The sequence below is a fragment of the Apis mellifera genome, linkage group LG12 (assembly GCF_003254395.2).
Source record: "Apis mellifera strain DH4 linkage group LG12, Amel_HAv3.1, whole genome shotgun sequence".
NCBI lineage: Eukaryota > Metazoa > Arthropoda > Insecta > Hymenoptera > Apidae > Apis > Apis mellifera.
Window position 1 is genome coordinate 1,037,454 of NC_037649.1, and position 21,633 is coordinate 1,059,086.

The following is a 21,633-nucleotide window of genomic DNA, read 5'->3' on the forward strand; positions in this document are numbered from 1 at the left end:
CAATCTTAAATATTCACACATTTGTTACATAACTTGTAACATTTATTTAAAACAACAATTATAAGTTATTATAATTACAATTTTATTCGTATTATTATTATTACTTACTCTCGTTGTAATCCAGCTTGCAAATAATTTTAAATTAAATTCTCATAACGAGAGAATGCAAGATATTCAGATCACCAATTTAATTGAAGTTTTGAGCACTGGTAGATTCCACAAAAGAAAATTCATTATGAAACAGCTAATTAAACCTATCATTAAAAATTATTTTTTCACAATAATATTTCAAAATTACTATCAAATATATTTATTAAATAATAATAAAAATTAAGATTCTTATTTAAAATGTTCTTGAAAAGAACTATGAATACATTTAATATTCTTCATATTTATGTACCGAAAAAAATTATCTTAATATTTTATATCATTAATTTAAATATTTCGATATTAAAATTGACATAAATGTGTAATATAATCAGAGATTGCGAATTTTTACATAATTAAAACTTTCATATATTTATCCTTATAAAATATATTCAAAAAAAATCGTGCCATCGATACTCTTTTTTATTTCATTTTGCCGTGATATAAAAATTCAAATTTTCCATAGCGTTTAAAATTAAAAATTACGAATGGATGACTATTTTTTTTTTTTTAGGAATTACGTTTTTCCAGGAATCGCGTCTGTCACTTGTCTGAAACTTGAGACAAGTCAATACAAGCGAAAGACAAAATGATGGTAAACGATTAAAAATTATTTTTTCTTTACAAGATCATATCTCGAGAATCAGAAGTAGTACAGGGATAAACGAACAAGTGTCTTAAAGGGGACAGTTTAACGATTCTAATGATCGTTTATTCGTTGATTAAAAGTTAGTAGTTTCGGAGTTACAGCGATTCAAAGTTTTCTTAATTTTAATACAATATCTAAGGTTACGATATAACTCGCGATAACTCGACGGTGAGCGAAAGGACGGTGAAGTAAACGATTAAAAATTACTCTTTTGTTTACACGATGATATTTCGGGAACCGAAAATCGTATCGGGATAAACGAAAATGCGTTTTAAAGGGGAAAGTTTCGCGGTTCTAATGACTGTTCATTCGTTGAAAAAAAGTCACTATCTTCGAAGTTGTAACAATTTAAAGTTTTTCCAATTTTAATATACTTTTAACCGAAGCTTTAAAGTTAATTGACTCGCGTGTCCAAGAATGTTTTTCTCGATTTTTAACTGTCAAAAAGAGTTTTATTTCGAAGAGGGTTTATGCAAAAATTTATGCATTTACATAAAAATCCGCAATCTAATAATCACTAACAATTACGGAACGAACGTGACATCGAATAAATAAATTAATAAATATTTCATTAATGAGAAACACTCACATTCAAGACACTCGTGTTCAAAGTTTCACCTCATTAAAATACACGTGGCGTTTATTCAACGCATCGCCTCAACTTAATGCATCATTGAATCTTTAATCATGAATATTTCAAAAGATATCGAATACTACCTTTTCGCTTGTTATACACCGAGTTATTGTATTTTTTCTAAACACAGTGCACACAACAGACATCTGCAAGTGTTCATTCACGTTAACAATAAAATCGGTAACTTGAACGTCTTGCACTCCTCCCTTGCTATCAAATTTACACGATAAAACAGAGACTGTTATCCTACACGGCCCTGAGGAAGAAGGGGGTATAAAAGAATGAAACGATACTTGGTAACGAAGTTGTAAAATAAGAAGGTGCAAGGTAAATTGTATATCTCTCGATACAACTAACGGTCATAAAGGGAAATTTCAATTTCTCAAGGATTTCATCTTATCCTCGAAACTTCCTTTATGCTTCCGTTATTATATCGATTCACCAGATAAACGATTTTTTTTTTTTTAAAAATTCTCTTTCATCAATTTTTACAATTTTATTCGTTTCTTTTTTTTTTTTTTTCTAAAAGAATAACACACGATATAATATGCACGATGGAAAAGTACATACATACGAATATATATTCGATATATTTGTAGAATAAAACTTTGTAGAAATTTTCTCGGCTATTTTATCGCGTGAAAAATGCGAAATCGAATGTCTGGAGAATCGATGACAAGAAAAGGATAGGGGAAGAGAGGGAGGGGGGAGGGGCTCCGAAAGAGCAGGCGCACTTACTTTCAGTTGTATGATGGTCTGCGCTGAGATATTATGCCCTTGCTCCTGAAGTCCCTAGAAGTAGGTCAACACTACGGGTAAAAACCAAATCGCTACGCAGACGAAAAACATGGTGGGAGAGGTTGGGTAGAGTGGGTAGAGTGGGTAGAGTGGGCGGGCGGGGGGAGGAGGGGGAAGAGAAGAACCTAAAATGGATCTTTTCTCGGGATTTTATGTATATCTCGTTTCTCATTGCTCTTCCGTATCCAAGGCATGCCCAGAGATATACCTAAATACTGTAACTTAAAGTAAATACCATTACCAACCAAAAACCAAATACGACAAAGTAGCGGCGGTGACAGTTCCAGGTGGAAGAATGAGCGATGCGATCGAGATGCGAAGAAACGTTTGTAAATTATTTTTGAATCGCTGGCAGGAAAAAAATTTCGTTGGAGATACGATAATTTGCAAGATAGTTTCCAAGAAAAAAAATCCAAATCCAATTATTTATCGAATTACTGTATTTTATATCGCAAAAATCAAATAAATAGATGATATGCAGTTTTAAAAAAAAACTAATAAAAGAAAATGATATCCTGATATGATAAAATGACTCTTAATGTGATACACATTTTTGCATTTTATTTAATAAAAAATTTCGTTGGAAATATGATAATTTGCAAGATAGTTTGCAAGAAAAGAAATCCAAATCCAATTATTTATCGAATTACTTAGTATTTTATATCGCAAAAATCAAATATAATAGATGATATGCAGTTTTAAAAAAATTAATAAAAGAAAATGATATCCTAATGATATGATAAAATAACTCTTAATGTGATACACATTTTTGCATTTTATTTAATAAAAAATTTCGTTGGAGATACGATAATTTGCAAGATAGTTTCCAAGAAAAAAATCCAAATCCAATTATTTATCGAATTACTATATTTTATATCGCAAAAATCAAATAAATAGATGATATGCAGTTTTAAAAAAAAACTAATAAAAGAAAATGATATTCTGATATGATAAAATAATTCTTAATGTGATATACATTTTTGCATTTTATTTAATAGCGATAAATGTAATTTCTCGTTTTTACAATATTTAATCTATTCTTGAATCGAAATCGCCTTGAAATCTCGTTCTAAAAGTATTAAAAAAATCTCCATCTAAAAGAAAGAAAAAGAAAGAAATGTCATCCCAACGTCTCCAACATTTTCCATACCTAAACACGTCGATCCTTGGGAAAGGGAAACCGCCGGTTTATCTTCCAAATAGAACGGTCGCCGTCGCACTTGAGACCAACGAGTGAACGCTACACCGAAAGCAACCGCACGAGGCAACGACTAGAAATAGGATTGCGTCTAGGAGGAGCGAGGACAGGGAGATAGATTGGAGACGTGATGGTGGTTGGTGTATTCGTGGACACGCATGGACGATTGAGCCGTTGGGAGTCGAGGACTAGGGAGAGGTAGAGAGGGAAGGAGAGTGAGAGAGATAGAGGATGGACGAGCAGATGGTACACCGCACACACAGAAAGAGAGACAGACAGATAGGGGAGGAGAGGGGAGGAAGGGAGAAGTAGCGATGAGAAGAAAGATAAGGGTACGAGAAGAAGCAGGAGTAGCGACGACGAGAAGAGATTTGTGAACAGCAACACGAGGCCGTGTCGCCTTCCGAAGAGGCCGGTTACCTTCAGAGCGACGATTTCCGCATAGCCAAGCGTCCCGCCGCGGAGCGTCGTCACCGACCTCTTTAACCCTAATCCCTGTGCATTGACCCGTAGGCGGAAACATGGTTTATATTGTTAATCTGTATCGTCGAAGATCGATGCGTTGTTGTGTTGTTGTCGTTGTGAGAAAATAATAAAGGTGTGTGTATATATACGTGTATAGACGGTGGCCCAGGCCGCCATCGAGAGTCCAGTATTTCAACTTTTTCGAGGTTATGGTCGACTCGAAGAAAGTTTCGTCGAGCGATTACAATTAATACGAAGTAGTTTACTTTGTTGGTAAAAACATGATTTTTTCTTATTAATAAATCATTTTAATATTTCATTTATGCAAGAGAATTCCAACTTGTTGAATTAAACTTTTACAACTTTTAAATAAAATAACTTTAAAAAGTAATAATAATAGAATTGGTCGAATTGATTCCAATATTCATTCCAATTATAAAGTCTGAATTTTTTCTTGCGTTCTGTCAAAGGAAAAGATTGCGAGTTAAAGTAAATTAAAAAATGAGAATAATTTACAATATTTTTGATCATATTTTAAGAGTTATTATAACTTTTGAAATTTTTATTATTTCAAAAAATTTAAGATACCTTTACTCGTATATAGACTTATTAATTTAAAATTTATCAAAACGGGATAAATTAATGACTGATAAATAATACGATTTTATCTTTCAAACAAAGAGGTTATATATTGTTTCGTATCTTTTAAAAATACCGAATGAAGAGGCTTTGCACGGACTCTCGATCGCGACGTGATGGCGAAATTATCGGGCGAGAAATCGATGTGTTATCGACCGAATATTGTTACTGAATCGAGAATCAAGCTTCGATCTCTTTCAAATACACGTACTTTGGCGTGCGTGTATATAAATATTCGCGTTTAGGCGCAACTGCTCATCGTAATTCATGCCGTGTCTGTTTCATCAGTGGCAGCCTGTATTACATGTCCGTTAAACATTACCAAATGCTAATTATAGTTAAGAACGAAGCCGTTGTCCTCGAATCGTCGAGCTAACGAGAAACATCGAGATTCACTGTCCATGAGTTTCTACAAAAATTGCTGCCGGAAATTATCTTGATTACACGTAACACGTGTTGCACGTTGTTCCAATCAGAAAATTTCATCAGATAACGTTATTCGGCTCGTCTTAACCATTTTTTTGGGGATTGATTACGAAATTGTGTTAAAAAAAAAAGTATCTTCACATTAACTTTTTTTAATGTTTATTCACTCGATTTTTTTTGTTATCAAGAAATTTTATTATCTTTTAAGAAAAATGAAAAAGTTTCGAGACAAAAAAAATATTATAAATACTGATTTTATAAATTTTTATAATTTTGACAATTGATTAAAAATTGAAAAATTAATTTTAATTTAAAAAAAGTTTTCTCATGGAATAAAATTTCATTTTACTAAAAATTAATTATCATACAAAAATTAATATTTTCCAATTGGAACACGTCTCTTTTAATATCTATCACGAGGTGTGTAAATAAAAATACATTCTCTCTGAAAGAAAATACATCGTTTATCCTTCGTGCCACGTTTTTGCCCCACGTTTCCTTTCACGTCTCCATTATTTTTCTCTCATCCATCCACTCTGTTGCTGATGTACAGAATTCGACGAGATTGGTTGCTCGAAGGGTGGCAAACGTATAGATCGAAAGAGAAACGATATACTTTCGCGTGTTGCACGCGAGTACAGTTAGTAGAACTAAAGCGTTCGAATCGGTGTGGTGGAAATCGATTCATCGTGTACAAATATAAACATATGTGACACGATTTATCGGAACAAATTGCACTCGCGCAAAATAATTCTTAATTATATTTCCAAACTTCCGAATTCGAAGTCATCTCTTGATTTTCTATCGAAAAACAACACACAAACTGTTTTATATATACGTAAATATTTAGTTTATATACACTCGTAGTTTATATTACTCATTTCTTCCAATTCAAAATTTATGATTTATCGTTAATACTTTTAATATTATTATTTCTATTACTAAAAATAATATTTGATAATATATTTTACGATAAATCCCCTCTCCAAGTGTTTTGGTGTTTTTTCCCCAACGTCGCAAGTGCAATTTGTACCGACGAACGGTAAAATCGATCGGCGAGCAAATTTCCTACCACGCGACGTTCGAATACTTTTACTTCGCTGCGCATCGTTCACAAACTGATTAAACTGCGCCCTGCCTCCTCCTCTAGATAACGTTAGCTAGATACCTTTACTGCGGAAAAGACGTCGAACCCGGGACTGCCAAGCTCTCCTTTCTGCCCTTTCTCTCCCGGTCGCCCCTGTAAAAAAAAAAAAAGAGGAAAAAATACATCTGGTTATATCTGGATGGAAAAGAGAGAAGAAAAAAAAAAATAACGGGGAACAAAACCGACCGACTATTATTTCGAGTATATATATATATATATATATCCGGCCTGGAAATTTTAGCTGGACTCACTTTTCGCACTTTTTACACGCGCGCGAAAACACACTCGAACCGAAATGTGTTTCTTCGACGTGTCGCCAGTTGTGTTTCGAGTTGGTGTTTCGAATTTTACGCTCCCTTCCTTCTTGTTTTTCTTTCGAATATTTTGCACAGTCTGGTTTTCGTGCTTTCTTCTTTGTAAAACAGCGAGAGTTTTTAACTCGCTCTCGGGTATCGCGAGAGTAGTTTTGTTTGAATAAAAAAAAAAAATTTGGAAATAGGAAAGTGGCGTTTATATTTGTGTAATTTGAAAGTTATATATCTGTGCTTGTTATTATTATTATTGGTGTTTATTTTCGCTTATATAGCAAGGAAAACATTTATTCATTTAATTTTGATGTATAGAATAAATCACGTGATATGATGGCTAAGTTAAAAAAGCGTGTATTTAATTTTTTATTTATTTAATTTTTTAATTTTTTAATTTTTTTTATTTATTAATTTTTTATTAGTTACGATTCTCTACGTTTTATATAGTAGCTTGTACATTGTATGTAAAATCCTGTCACAATTTTTCTTTTTTTTTTTTAGCAAGCAAACAAATAGCCTTTTACAAATAAATAAATACGTAAATGAAAAATATTTGTTCGTTTATATATGTCTCGCATTTTATGCTTTTCTCTTGTAACAAAGCAGCAAGTTTAATTCTAATTCATTTTAATAGCGGTGGATCAAATATAGTGGTGGAATGGTATCATTTTTTGAGAAAACAATGCGATGCGTGTAATCCATATAACTTCGATATTTTTTTCGTGCCCTGATTTTATATATTTACATGTAAATTTGACGCAAAGCAAAGCTTGTCGCGTGAAAAGGATTAATTATAAGACTTTCGTTTGATTCTTTTTAATAATAATAATAATGAAAAAAGAGAGAGAAATAAATAACTTGAAATTTGAATTACGATGAGATAATTTCAGGAGACGAATTATACGTAGATTCAAATTAGAGAAACTGTGTATAATCTTTCCAAAATTTTTCCAAAATTGTTATTTCTTAATAAACCAGTTCAAATAATCTAGAAATAATCGAGTTAAAATTCGAGTACAAATTTCATGATTCAAATTAGAGAAACTGTGTATAATCTTATCAAAATTTTTCCAAAATTGTTATTTCTTAATAAACCAGTTCAAACAATCTAGAAATAATCGAGTTAAAATTCGAGTACAAATTTCATGATTCAAATTAGAGAAACTGTGTATAATCTTTCCAAAATTTTTCCAAAATTGTTATTTCTTAATAAACCAGTTCAAACAATTTAGAAATAATCGAGTTAAAATTCGAGTACAAATTTCATGATTCAAATTAGAGAAACTGTGTATAATCTTTTCAAAATTTTTCCAAAATTGTTATTTCTTAATAAACCAGTTCAAACAATCTAGAAATAATCGAGTTAAAATTCGAGTACAAATTTCATGATTCAAATTAGAGAAATTGTGTATAATCTTATCAAAATTTTTCCAAAATTGTTATTTCTTAATAAACCAGTTCAAACAATCTAGAAATAATCGAGTTAAAATTCGTACAAATTTCATTATTCGAAAAAGAATCAAAATTATATATGATTCTAGATTTTGAATGATTTTTCAAATTCTTCCAATTATTCAGATTTGAACGGGTAAAAAAAAATATCTCTATTTAAAGACACCGTTTCTCTCGCTGTTATAACGACTGTTGCAACACGTTCGTTCCATTCTAAATATATTTCGAATATTAAGATTACAAAAGTTAAAAGTTTCCAGCCGTTGCTCGCAATGGAAACTTCTAATAATATTAACCCAATATTTTATGGTTTCTTCAAACAATTGCTTCGTATTCCACATTTGAAAGAATCGATCGACTGTCTAAGACGCGGCGCGCACGAGCGATTATATATGTCGCGTCATATATATCTTTCCTTGTTTTTCGAATGGAAAACGAAAAAGAAGACGAATGCCCCTAATGAATAACGAACGAATTATTTTAAATCGAGATTAAGATTAATTATTCTATTATTCATTCTCAAATCAATACCATGATTATTCTAGAATTTTTTTCTTTTTCAATATTTTCGAGTTTACTTATTCCACAATCACGTACTCTTTAAGAAAAATTGCCAGTCTCCGACGGGACGAATTCCATTTCACGAATTACGTGGAGAAGAGAGAGAGAGAGAGAAAAAAAGATTGCAACACGGAATACAATAAAGCGCCTAAGACTCCTCCCTCGATATTGGAAAGAGAGTTTAAGCGTCGAACAGGGTTAAGAAAACTTTTCAATCCCCCCTGTTCGAGCCAAGTTTTTGACGCCTCGTTCGGTGTATCGGCGGCCATCGGCTATCTTCGTGGCTGCTCGTACACACGTGCGCGCGCACACTCACATACGCGAGGCTCGACTCGTAAAGAGACCAGCTCGATCGAAATTCTTTCAAACCAGAAAACCGCACCACCATCAAGACAGAACAAATATCGCGCGATATTTGCAATGCACTCGTACCATCTCTCTCTCTCTCTCCACCCTCGTTTTTCTCTTCCCACAACCACCGATCCTCCGTTTCTCCGCGTTTTCCCCTGCGACGAAATGCACGCTTGTAACACGTGATCACCGTGCCCGAATCAGACCTTCCAAGTATTTACAATTAAAGCGGAATTCGGCGTTCGCGCATGCGCGTCACGTATGAACCTCGCGTTTGAAGAAACAACCATGTTATATACACCGCCCGGTGTATTTGTATTCCCGATACGTGACCTTTTATCTCCGGTTCGAGGAGCAGTTTCCGCGGAATTTCTTTCTCCGCTTTTCCAACTTTTTCGAGTAGATTTTTGGATATATATATATATATATATATATATATATATATATATATATTTTTTTTCAGCATTTAAATTATCGCGTAGATTATTTTAAAATTTTTCTCTCTCCTTTGAAAGGAGAAAGAGATAGTAGAAAATTGTATTTGACAGTATCTTAATTCACGAATTATTTGTTCTACGTGGTCGTTCATATTAAGAGTGAATTTTCCTCCTGCTCACGTATCGATATTTTTTTTTTAATTTTGTCAGCGATCAATTGAACACGTGACACGTTTCTGCAACATGGTATCGTCGTAATGGCAAGCGAATGACATCGTTGACTTGTTCTCCTTGCGCTTAATCATCGCGCGTTAAACGCGTGAATTCGTTCTTCGAATTTCAATTTAATCGTAAGTCGAAAAATAAAATGATTCGCAATGGATATGTAACTTTCGATTATGAAAAATTGAAATGTTTAAAAGATTGAAAAAAAAAAAAATAATTCATTCATATTTATGGAATATTGAAAATTATTTTTCGAATGCGATAAATTAATTGGAAAATAAATAAATGAACAGAGTTCGTTCCACCTTTGATATATCATAACTGTGTAATTTACTTTAGATATTTTATACATTTTTGCATCATATCATATACGGCTTCATACATATTTAACATTAAAATTTTCCATAAATGCATAAACATAAATGCGACGACCAGCCAATAACATTTAAATTTTCCCCGAATCTTTGCGCCAACTTTTGTGTTCCGTTTATTATTATAACATTCTATTATTCGTAATAGATTCAAAATAAATACAAAAATTGCGGTTGAAATTCACCGCAAATATATCGTTTATTCATGATCTGTAATTATTATTCAAATTCTATTTTCTCTTGATAAAAAATAATAATAATACACTTCTTCCTTAAAATTAGAAAATTTGCCAAATTTCTTTCTTTTTGATTTTAAAGAATTTTGAATTTCATCAAGTAATCGTGGATTTATCCTGTATCTAATTCAATCCAAATCCATATCGTGAGCGATTCGATGCAATTATATTCCGTTACAATTAACGCGTTACTCTTCCTATCAATTATTGGCCATTAACGTTTCTTAGTTCAACCAGCGATAACACTCCGGTTATAACATTACTGTTCTGTAATTGTGAATAACCAGAGAATATTCGAAGATGACGTATATAAGCGAGTTATAACTCTTAATATTTGGATAATATTGGATAATTTTGTGAGAGAACGAAGCATCCATTTTCTTGTATTATTATAAAAAAATATCCTTCGATTGTTTCATTACAGTTCTGTGTATTGACTCACTAATACTTTGATACTAACTCGTGGTAATTATCACAAACATTTATCAACTAATATTAATCTCGATAAAATAATAATTACAGATTTTGATTGTTTGCCCATTATAATATATCTCGTCAGATTTCAACAATTGATTTTAATACCAGTCGATTAATTAATTAATTTCAACGTCAATAATTTAAACGAATTAATATATATGTATATCTTTGCTTTATAGAAATTTATTATAGAAAATAATTCTTTTTTGGAAAATTTATATTAAAATATATTTGTGCGTGCACTTACCGGCTCACCTTTTGGTCCATCTAACCCAATAGGTCCCTGAAAGAACACGCTGGTAAGTTTGAATAATAGAAAAAAGGGGGGAAGAGAAAGGTGTGAAAAAAAAAAAAAATCAAAAGGCCGTGGCGAGCAGCCTTTGAAAAATAAAATAAAAATAAAATCATTCCTTGCGATATGACGTGACGTACGTATGCGGGCATACGATAGATAGAAGGCCTCGTTCTCGTGTGTTCTAGCACATCAAAATGCTTTCAGACGTGACGTTTACGAAAGAAACATATATAAAAGGAATAAAAGATCGAAGAATGTGAGAGTATTATATTTTTTTTTTCAAATTTCTTTCAAAATCTATTTTGACTCGAAAAATTAAATTAATTCAATACAATTATAAGATTTCAAAAAAATTGTTCTCAAAATTATTCTATATAATGTAAGAATCGAAGAATGTGAGAGTATTATATTTTTTTTTCAAATTTCTAATATAAAATTTCAAAAAAATTGTCAAAATTATTCTATATAATGTAAGAATCGAAGAATGTGAGAGTATTATATTTTTTTTTCCAAATTTCTTTCAAAATCTTTTTAATTTTGACTCGAAAAATTAAATTAATTCAATACAATCATAAATATAAAATTTCAAAAAAATTGTTCTCAAAATTATTCTATATAATATAAGAATCGAAGAATGTGAGAGTATTATATTTTTTTTTAAAATTTCTTTCAAAATCTTTTTAATTTTGATTCGAAAAATTAAATTAATTCAATACAATCATAAATATAAAATTTCAAAAAAATTGTTCTCAAAATTATTCTATATAATGTAAGAATCGAAGAATGTGAGAGTATTATATTTTTTTTTCCAAATTTCTTTCAAAATCTTTTTAATTTTGACTCGAAAAATTAAATTAATTCGATACAATCATAAATATAAAATTTCAAAAAAATTGTTCTCAAAATTATTCTATATAATGTAAGAATCGAAGAATGTGAGAGTATTATATTTTTTTTTCCAAATTTCTTTCAAAATTTATTTCGAAAAATTAAATTAATTCAATACAATCATAAATATAAAATTTCAAAAAAATTGTTCTCAAAATTATTCTATATAATGTAAGAATCGAAGAATGTGAGAGTATTATATTCTTTTTTTCAAATTTCTTTCAAAATCTTTTTAATTTTGATTCGAAAAATTAAATTAATTCAATAGAATCATAAATATAAAATTTCAAAAAAATTGTTCTCAACATTATTCCATATAACGTAAGAAGTTGAGTAAAATTTATCACGAAATAAGGAATGGAATATTTACGTAAAATATATCGAATCTTTATATATATATATATATATATATATATATATATATATATATTTGTTTTTATTAAAAAATACGAGTAATAATATTTTTTTTATCGAATCACTTTTCGTTCCATTCTTTACAATCCCATTTCGCGTCCATCAATCCGCGACCGATTTTTTTTTCTTCTTCGAAATATCGGTTTGATATTTCCAAGATCGTTCGCACTCGTATATATATATATATTTTTTAATTTGTTTCAAAACAAATCACTATTTTTTCTTCTTTATCCACTCGGCAAAATTTTCACCAATTTTCGAATTTTTACACAAACGAAACATCATATTTGAAAGCATATGTGTCGAGCTTCGATTTGACAATCGATATATATATATATATAGCCATAAATTTGACGCTGTGGAGGAAAGTGTAAAAAAAAAAAAAAAAGGATATTGCCAAAAAATCCAGGGAGGAGGAATGGAAAAAAAGCGCAAATTGTACAAACGAAGAAGGAGAATACAATAAATGACAAAGTGGGCGTGTGGAAAAAGAGAAACATCGAAAAAAATAAAAGGAGAACGAGATATAAAAAAAAAAGAACATACGTGAGACGTGGAAAAAAATGTCACACATTTCGACATATTCGAATATTTCTTCTGTGTTTCGTAAAAATATATATTATATAACATCGATGATAAAACAATTTATAAAAAGAAAGAAAAACTTACAACAATTTTAAATATTCGAATATTTTGTATCGCAACACTGTATCAAATCCTTGTTAATAAAATAACAATCTTGACACATTAATATATATATATATAAAATCATTGTTAATACTTAAAAACATGATTTAGCCGTCGTTCAACGTGCACGCGTGAAAAACAACATGAACAACATGACGAATGGTGGTGGGCTGATGTATACATAAAATGCGACGTGAATGAAAGAGAGAATGTGAAAGGAAAGAAATAAAGAAGCGGACAGTAGTGAAATATAATAAAGTGAAATGGAAAGAAAATAAAAAATAATATACCGGAAAACCGTTCTTGCCCGGCGTCCCGGCCACACCCTGTAAGAAGGGGTATAAAAAATTAAAAACTCGTTCATAAGGGGGCAAGGGTTAACAAAAAAAAAAAAAAAAAAAAAAAAAAAAGAAAGTGCTCTCACGCACCTTCTTCATGCAAAGAAGCAAAAATTTATATCGTCGATTGACGCGTCACGTTGAAAAGATCCGGTTAAAATACGCACACCCGATAATTATTCCAACCAAAATTAGATTAGATCATCGTCTCAAGTGGCGGTTAAACGCGGGGCACGCACCTCGGTTATCGAAACTTTGCTGGATCACTCCCCTTCTCTTCCCCCTCGGTCTTTTTTTCGTTTGACGATCAATAAACTTCATTCCACGCACCGATGAAAAGCGACACTTTTTTTTTTTTTTTTTTTTAGCCAGAGATCTCGTTTCGAAATCTGTGTTTGTCACTGGGTCGGAAAAACGAAAGAGATTGTTGTACTCGTTAACGAAAAGTTTTGGTTCTTTTCTATCTCTCGAAGGGAAGAGAGATGAGATACTTCGAATAGCTTGAAGATATTATTGTTTTTGAAAATGAAAAACGCGTGTTAAAAATAAAATAGCACGATTTAATTGAAAATAGAAAATATATATATAATAGAAAGATAAATATATATAAGGATATACTTCTTTATCCAAAGAAGTTAAATGTGATTTTTGATTGAAACCGACAAGTAGGATGAAATTTCATGCTGTGATATAAAATTACGAATTTCGAGGCAAGAAATTTGGAAGATTTGAAAAGTGATCCACCCACAATTTTCGATGTTTGTCAAAGTTTTAAGTTTGATCCGATAAGAGAGTACGTGCCCTGCGTTAACCAAAAGTTAAACACGAATTCCTGTATTATTATTCTACCATATACGTATCGTTAGCAAAAACTACACACCATGCATCGAACTACGTTATGGAGAAAAAAAAAAAGAAACAAAAAATAAAAAAATAAAAAAAAAAAAAAAAAACACGCACGTGCCAGCACGACGGGGGGTGCACACTACGGGATCGAGGGGGAGCAAAGGGGTGGTAACGAAACGGAGGAACGGATCTACTCACCTGCGGGCCTGGCTCCCCAGGGTCGCCCTTTTTCCCTTTTTTCCCTCGTTTTCCAGGCTCACCGGGAGGACCTACAACCAGGAACAAACAATAAATCGATACTTTGAACGCACTTGAACGAAAAAGCAGGGCGAGGACACAGGGAGAAGGGTGGAAATGAGTTTTCGGCGCTGGGAGCGAAAGCACGCGAGTGGCTCTCGGCTTCGGGATAGATGGTGGTAACGAAGGTTACGCATAGTGATGGGATTAATCTGAATCCAGAGTACAAAAAAAAAAACACTCGTTTCATACGGTATTTTAGACAAATTGGAAATTGTTTAGTTTTTGAAAAGTATATATATATATTTTGGAAATTTGGAATTTAATTCAAAAGACTCGTTTTATTTGGTATTTTAAATTTGGATTATTAGATAGGGTTAAATAAATCATTTGATTATTGAAAAATATCTATATCTATTTTGAAATTTGAATGTTTTCAATTGAATCCAAAGTTCAAAAAGTATTTTAAACTTGGACGATTATAAGATAGTTAATAAGTCATTTTTTTGAAAAATATCTATATATTTTGAAATTTGGAATTGAATCCAAAATCCAAAAGACTCGTTTTATTTGGTATTTTTTGGTAGACAGGGTTAAATAAATCATTTAATTATTGAAAAATATCTATACATTTTGAAATTTGAATGTTTTCAATTGAATCCAAAATTCAAAAAGTATTTTAAACTTGAAAGATTATAAGACAGTTAATAAATCGTTTGGTTTTTGAAAAATATCTATACATTTTGGAAATTTGGAATTGAATCCAAAATCCAAAAAATTCATTCTATTTAATATTTTAAATTTGAATGATTATTAGGGTTAAATAAATTATTTGATTATTGAAAAATATCTATACAGTTTGAAATTTTTCAATTGAATCCAAAATTCAAAAGGCTTGTCCTTTTTGATATTTTAAATTTGAACGATTATAAGACAGTTAATAAATCATTTGATTATTGAAAAATATCTATACATTTTGAAATTTGGAAATTTTTATTCTATTCAATTTTACTTGGTGAAAAATTGAATAATAATTGTATGTTTTGGCATCAGAAATTCGAATCGGAAATTTTTAGAAAATCCATAATTAAATATTTATTATAATATATATTTTAGTGTTGAAATTTGGAAATATTTAGAGAGTTATGTACTAATTGTATATTGTTATATTTTGGCACTAAAGAATTCATTAAGTTTAATCTTATATAATTAAAATTATATATAAAATTCACAAGTCTTCAGAAATAGAATTGATTAGACAAAGAGTTAATATATTTATGGGACACTTTTGGAAATTTTAGAGACTAATGAAAAATATCAGTTAAAACTGATTAAGATATTTATTAAGATATAATACACTTCATCTATTTTATTTTGCCTTCTACAATTGACTTCTAATAATGTATACAAGTTTCATAGCATTTTAGTGCTAAAATTCAAAAATTTTCAAATTCAAAAAATGCAATTGATTGATTTTCTATATACATGACTTATATAATTTGATATAATCATAGCTATTTAAAAAGTCTACTTATAAATCCTCTGATATATTAAAATATATTCAATACTTTTATTTAGCAATTGAATAATGAAACTTTGAAAAATTGACATCTCATTAAAACTTTACAAAATTTAATACACTTGACAAATTCTCCTATATTTTATTCCCAAAAAAAAGAATAATAATTATTTCATAAGATACCTGTTCAATCATGTCCTAATTTATTGCATTAAGCATAAAAATTACAGCATTGAAAAACAATCAACAAATATTTCAAACTCACTACTCGCATATTTCCTATAAACTTATTTTCTTAAACACCTTCGCTTTTGAAAAAAGAATCAGAATCTCAACGTTCAAAAGTGTGTTCACACTCTGTTCACTTCCATCGCTACTAGCGCACGCAAAGAAGGCGCAAAAGAAAAGAAAAGAAAAGAAGAGAAAAGAAAAAAAAAAGCTCTGGATGGAAGTTAAAAACGAAGTTACCCTCCCTCCTCCCACTCTTGTTAAGGATATTTTCGAAAATTTCTCGTCCACCGTTACGTAACGTAAGCGAAAAAAAAAAAAAAAAAAAAAAAGAAAGAAAAATCAATCGATCCTGAGGCTACCTCGCAATTTCGAGCAACGTTTTAGCTCTGTGTCGCTGCGTCTGTCGTGTAATAAGATTTCGTGTAACCTCATTCCCCGTGTAAAGCGTCCCATAATGCGTGATTCTGTGCGCTTGCGGGAGGAGAGAAATCGTTTTTCCCAACGCTCGTAGGGATTTCAATCGTTTTTCTATTTTCCCGCGGAAATCGTTTTTCTTTCCGATATTTTTCTGCCCCGTGTTTTTTCGTGTGCCCCGTGATTTCGTGTTTTTTCTTTCTTTCTTTTTTTTTAAGGGCAGGATTTTTCCTTTCCAGAAATAACGATGGTTATAACCATGTTCTCAGAGAATAGGGTCAAGTCTTTTAAACGTTTTGATTGTTTTATTATTATTATTATTATATGATAAATTCTCCAATATTTATCCAATCGAATTGAATTTAATTTATTACAGTAATAGTAGTTTTATAATTTATGTAATATTCTTATTCTTTTAACTTTCTTCCAGAAGAATCTGAAAATAATTATTTATTCAAAATAATAAAAATACTTCAATCCTTCGATCATTATTATTATTATATGATAAATTCTCCAATATTTATTCAATCGAATTGAATTTAATTTATTACAGTAATAGTGTTATAATTTATTTTATATAATATTTTTATTCTTCTAACTTTCTTCTTTATTATTATTATTATGATAAATTCTCCAATATTTATCCAATCGAATTGAGTTTAATTTATTACATTAATAGTAGTTTTATAATTTATGTAATTGGAATATTCTTATTCTTCTAACTTTCTTCCAGAAGAATCTGAAAATAACGATTATTCATTCAAAATAATAAAAATACTTCAATCCTTCGATTATTATTATTATATTATTATATGATAAATTCTCCAATATTTATCCAATCGAATTGAATTTAATTTATTACAGTAATAATAGTTTTATAATTTATGTAATTGGAATATTTTTATTCTTCTAACTTTCTTCCAGAAGAATCTGAAAATAATGATTATTCATTCAAAATAATAAAAATACTTCAATCCTTCGATTATTATTATTATTATATTATTATATGATAAATTCTTCAATATTTATCCAATTGAATTTAATTCATTACAGTAATAGTGTTATAATTTATGTAATATTTTTATTTTTCTAACTTTCTTCTTTATTATTATTATTATTATTATGATAAATTCTCCAATATTTATCCAACCGAATTAAATTTAATTTATTACAATAAGTGTTATAATTTATGTAATTATGTAATTATGAATATTTTTATTCTTCTAACTTTCTTCCAGAAGAATTTGAAAATAACGATTATTCATTCAAAATAATAAAAATATTTCAATCCTTCGATTATTATTATTATTATATAATAAATTCTCCAATATTTATCCAATCGAATTGAATTTTATTTATTACAGTAATAGTAGTTTTATAATTTATGTAATTGGAATATTCTTATTCTTCTAACTTTCTTCCAAAAGAATCTGAAAATAACGATTATTCATTCAGAAAATACTTCAATGCTTCGATTCCGTATTGAAAAGAAGTGAAGATATAAACAGAATAAAATCGTGAGAATATAATCCTATCACATCGTAAAAGTAGCATAAAAGGGTTAAAGTGTTAGTAACAGAGAAAATACGAGTGTGCTCAAATATGACAAATCACAAAAAGATTATTGCAAGAGTTTCACGGTTAAGAAAAAAAAAAAAATCTATCATTTAAATTTGCTCAAAGATCTAATCTCGCAGATGGTGTATATAGGCCACGATCAAAGTTTATCTCCGGGCCGGGAAATATTAGCCAAGTTTTTTTCACAACCCCGTCCGAGAATTGTTTTCAAGTTCTTCCCTCAATATCTGCCGATATCGACCCTCCCAACTTTCCTTGTTAGCACGTTTCTTATTTCATCTTTGCCCCCCCCCCCCCCTCCCACCTTCTCTCGTCAGCTGGCGAGGAGATTTATATTCGTGTCCCGGATTGTAAAAAAAGGAGAAAAAGCTCACGAGAAAGTTTTTGGTTCCCGCCCGGCTAATATCGTCCATTGGAACCTCTTCCCCCTCTATTTTCCTCCTCTTCTATCCTTGGAGATCTCTTCGTGCTAATAGGAATAAAACGAAAATATATTTGGAAATATATTCGTGTGAATTCAGAGAGAGGACAATTTTTTTGGTAAGAAGGAAAGAAATTAATCTTGTCCTTCTTTTTTCTTCGTGTCACATCGTTAATCGTAGGACGAAACGTTTTAAGAAAGTTTAAGAAAGAAAAATTAATGTCAGGCAATATTTTTAATATAATAAATATTGTGTATACGATATAACATTTAATTAATTTTAATAAAATTTTATTAAATTCGTATGAATTCAGAGAAAGGATAATTTTTTGGTAAGAAAGAATTAATCTTCTCGTTCTCTCTTCTTGAGAGAAGGCCACATCACTAATCGTAGGACGAAATGAAAATAAACATCGAAATAATTCGTATGAATTTGTAATTTTTTGAAAAAAACGAGAAAGAAAGGGATCGAATCTTCGAGTTTAAGAAAGAAAAATTAATGTCAGACAATATTTTTAATAAATATTGTGTACACGATGTAACATTTAATTAATTTTAATAAAATTTTATTAAATTTTTTTTATTAAATTCGTATGAATTCAGAGAGAGGATAATTTTTTGGTAAGAAAGAAAGAAATTAATCTTCTCGTTCTCTCTTCTTGAGAGAAGGTCACATCACTAATCGTAGGACGAAACGAAAATAAACATCGAAATGATTCGTGTGAATTCGTAATTTTTTGAAGAAAACGAGAAAGAAAGGGATCGAATCTTCGAGTTTAAAAAAGAAAAATTAATGTCAGGCAATATTTTTAATATAATAAATATTGTATATATACGATATAACATTTAATTAATTTTAATAAAATTTTATTAAATTTTTTTTTATTAAATTCGTATGAATTCAGAGAGAGGATAATTTTTTGGTAAGAAAGAAAGAAATTAATCTTCTCCTTCTCTTTTCTTCGTGCCACGAAATCGTAAGACAAAACGAAAATAAATATCGAAATAATTCGTATGAATTCGTAATTTTAGAAGAATAGAATTAGAGAAAGAAAGGGATCGAATCTTCGAGTTTAAGAAAGAAAAATTAATGTCAGACAATATTTTTAATATAATAAATATTGTGTACACGATATAACATTTAATTAATTTTAATAAAATTTTATTAAATTTTTTTTTATTAAATTCGTATGAATTCAGAGAGAGGATAATTTTTTGGTAAGAAAGAAAGAAATTAATCTTCTCGTTCTCTCTTCTTTGTGCTACGAAATCGTAGGACGAAATGAAAATAAACATCGAAATTATTCGTGTGAATTTGTAATTTTTTGAAAAAAACGAGAAAGAAAGGGATCGAATCTTCGAGTTTAAGAAGGAAAAATTAATGTCAGGCAATATTTTTAATATAATAAATATTGTATATATACGATATAACATTTAATTAATTTTAATAAAATTTTATTAAATTTATTTTCATTGCATGTCTTGTAACTAAATTCTCGCGTGTTAATCGCGTGACACGAGTGACATTGGAATAAACGTAATAGACAGAAATAGTTATTAAAATACGTTTCATCAATAAATTTCCCATTAGAAAATGTTCGAGTGAAGTAAAAGTAATTTCACGAGATGTTAAAAGTTGATTCTTCTTCGTAACGGTGATTTAAGAGGCTTATAAAATTCTCTTAATAATATTGGTTCATCTGTACGGCAAAAAGAAAAAAAAAATCCGAATCCCTGTTAATATATAACTACGCGTCATAACTACGTTGTGATTCCCCCTCCATTCAAATTTATCTTCACCAGCTGTTCATCTCGTTTTTACATCATCGTCACCTTCCAACTTTCAACCGTTTCCTCCTCGAATAAAAACAAAACAAGGAGAAAGAGTAAGAAAAAAAAAAAAAAAAAGAAACAAGAAAAACAAGAGGCCATAAAAAGAAAGAAAGAAAACTGTAACGTAGACGTTACACGGTACATCCGCTCGTCACAGGATTATTATCGACGACAGAGAAGGAGAAAGAGAGAGAGAGAGAGTAATGAAGACATCTGTTGATACTCTATCTCTCTCCCTCTTTCTGCTATTACGAAGAAGAAAAAATAAGGGGAGGGGAGACGACAGCGACTTTAAAGCGGCAAATGGCAGCCAAGATGGAACAAGGACAAAAGGATAAAGAAGCAAACCTCCGACATGGATGATACAACCGCAAGAATCTCTTGCGATCGATCGTTCTACTCGCGGAGAAACTAAATAAAACTAAAGTGAACTAGAGAAGGCGAATGAGGAAGAGAGAGAGAGAGAGAGATATGGTTATATAGCGAGGATATCTCTTTTCGCCTATATATTCCATTTCGCCTCGTTGTTACCATTACTTTTCAACCGTTTCTCTCTCGCCTCCCATTGGCTGACGGATGTAACTAGAAGTTTTCTTCTTCTCAGAGTTCTCGTCAAACCGCAAATGACGAGCACAACCACAGAGAGTGTGTACTCGAGGAATTCCGGCGAGTAACGAGGAAAGTTGTACCGGAAAAGAGAAGGAATATATATACCTTCTCGACTTAACACTACTTGCTCGCTTTCTTGATCGCTCTTTCTCTCTCTCTCGCGCGCGCATGCGTACACGCGACGTTAATGTATCCGTGAGACGGAGAGTCGAAACAAAAGTTGTGACAGTACTGAAACGACCAGACTTATTTATCAGAGAAAATTCCTAAAAGTATTCCTATTGTCCAAAATTTTCAAGCATCAACGTCAAGCAACGAGATAGATAATCTTCCTCATCGTATTTATTATTTCTCTCGAGAGAACGAAAGAAAGTTTCGAGTTACAAGTGTTCGAAACGAGTTTTTTTCCCCCATCCGTGGAACAATAATACGCTTTGCCAAACTTTTTAGTACTCGAGGACGCCGCTAGAGGCCGACAGAAGCTGGACAGAAAATAGATAACAACGAGAGGAAAGGCGAAACACAGTATCAAATCATAATCCTAATTAACCAATACAATACCTGCAATCCATAATTATCATTATCCCAAATGGACGAGTAAAAACACATCTCCCATTCGATTAACTCAAAAGTCGAGCAAATCAAAATTTTATTTACATTTATTATTTCCAATTTTTTAATCGTTTAACGTGTTATGGATGATGAAGACGGTATCCATCGTTGGCGTCTAAGGGGGGGGGGGTCGGCTTGGGAAGGAAACGAGAGAGACAGACGTCGAGGAAAAGCGTGTGAGGGAAGGAAA

General features: G+C 30.6%; 1 protein-coding gene across 15 annotated transcripts in view; it reads right to left on the bottom strand.

Annotated features, from left to right (window-relative positions):
* Positions 1–21,633, bottom strand: part of LOC551490 (collagen alpha chain CG42342) — a 251,014-nt gene that overhangs the window by 42,217 nt on the left and 187,164 nt on the right. For 9 of the 15 annotated variants that reach the window (XM_026444375.1, XM_026444374.1, XM_026444368.1 and 6 more), the window contains exons 2-6: positions 14,188–14,258; positions 13,096–13,131; positions 10,769–10,804; positions 6,125–6,196; positions 3,847–3,933 (exon numbers count right to left, since the gene is read on the bottom strand). In XM_026444375.1, the coding sequence (XP_026300160.1) occupies positions 3,847–3,933; positions 6,125–6,196; positions 10,769–10,804; positions 13,096–13,131; positions 14,188–14,258 (302 nt within the window). Of the gene's footprint in view, positions 1–2,168; positions 2,223–3,846; positions 3,934–6,124; positions 6,197–10,768; positions 10,805–13,095; positions 13,132–14,187; positions 14,259–21,633 lie in introns of all 15 variants that reach the window. The other 6 variants (XM_026444376.1, XM_026444367.1, XM_026444366.1 and 3 more) reach the window with 5 other exon arrangements.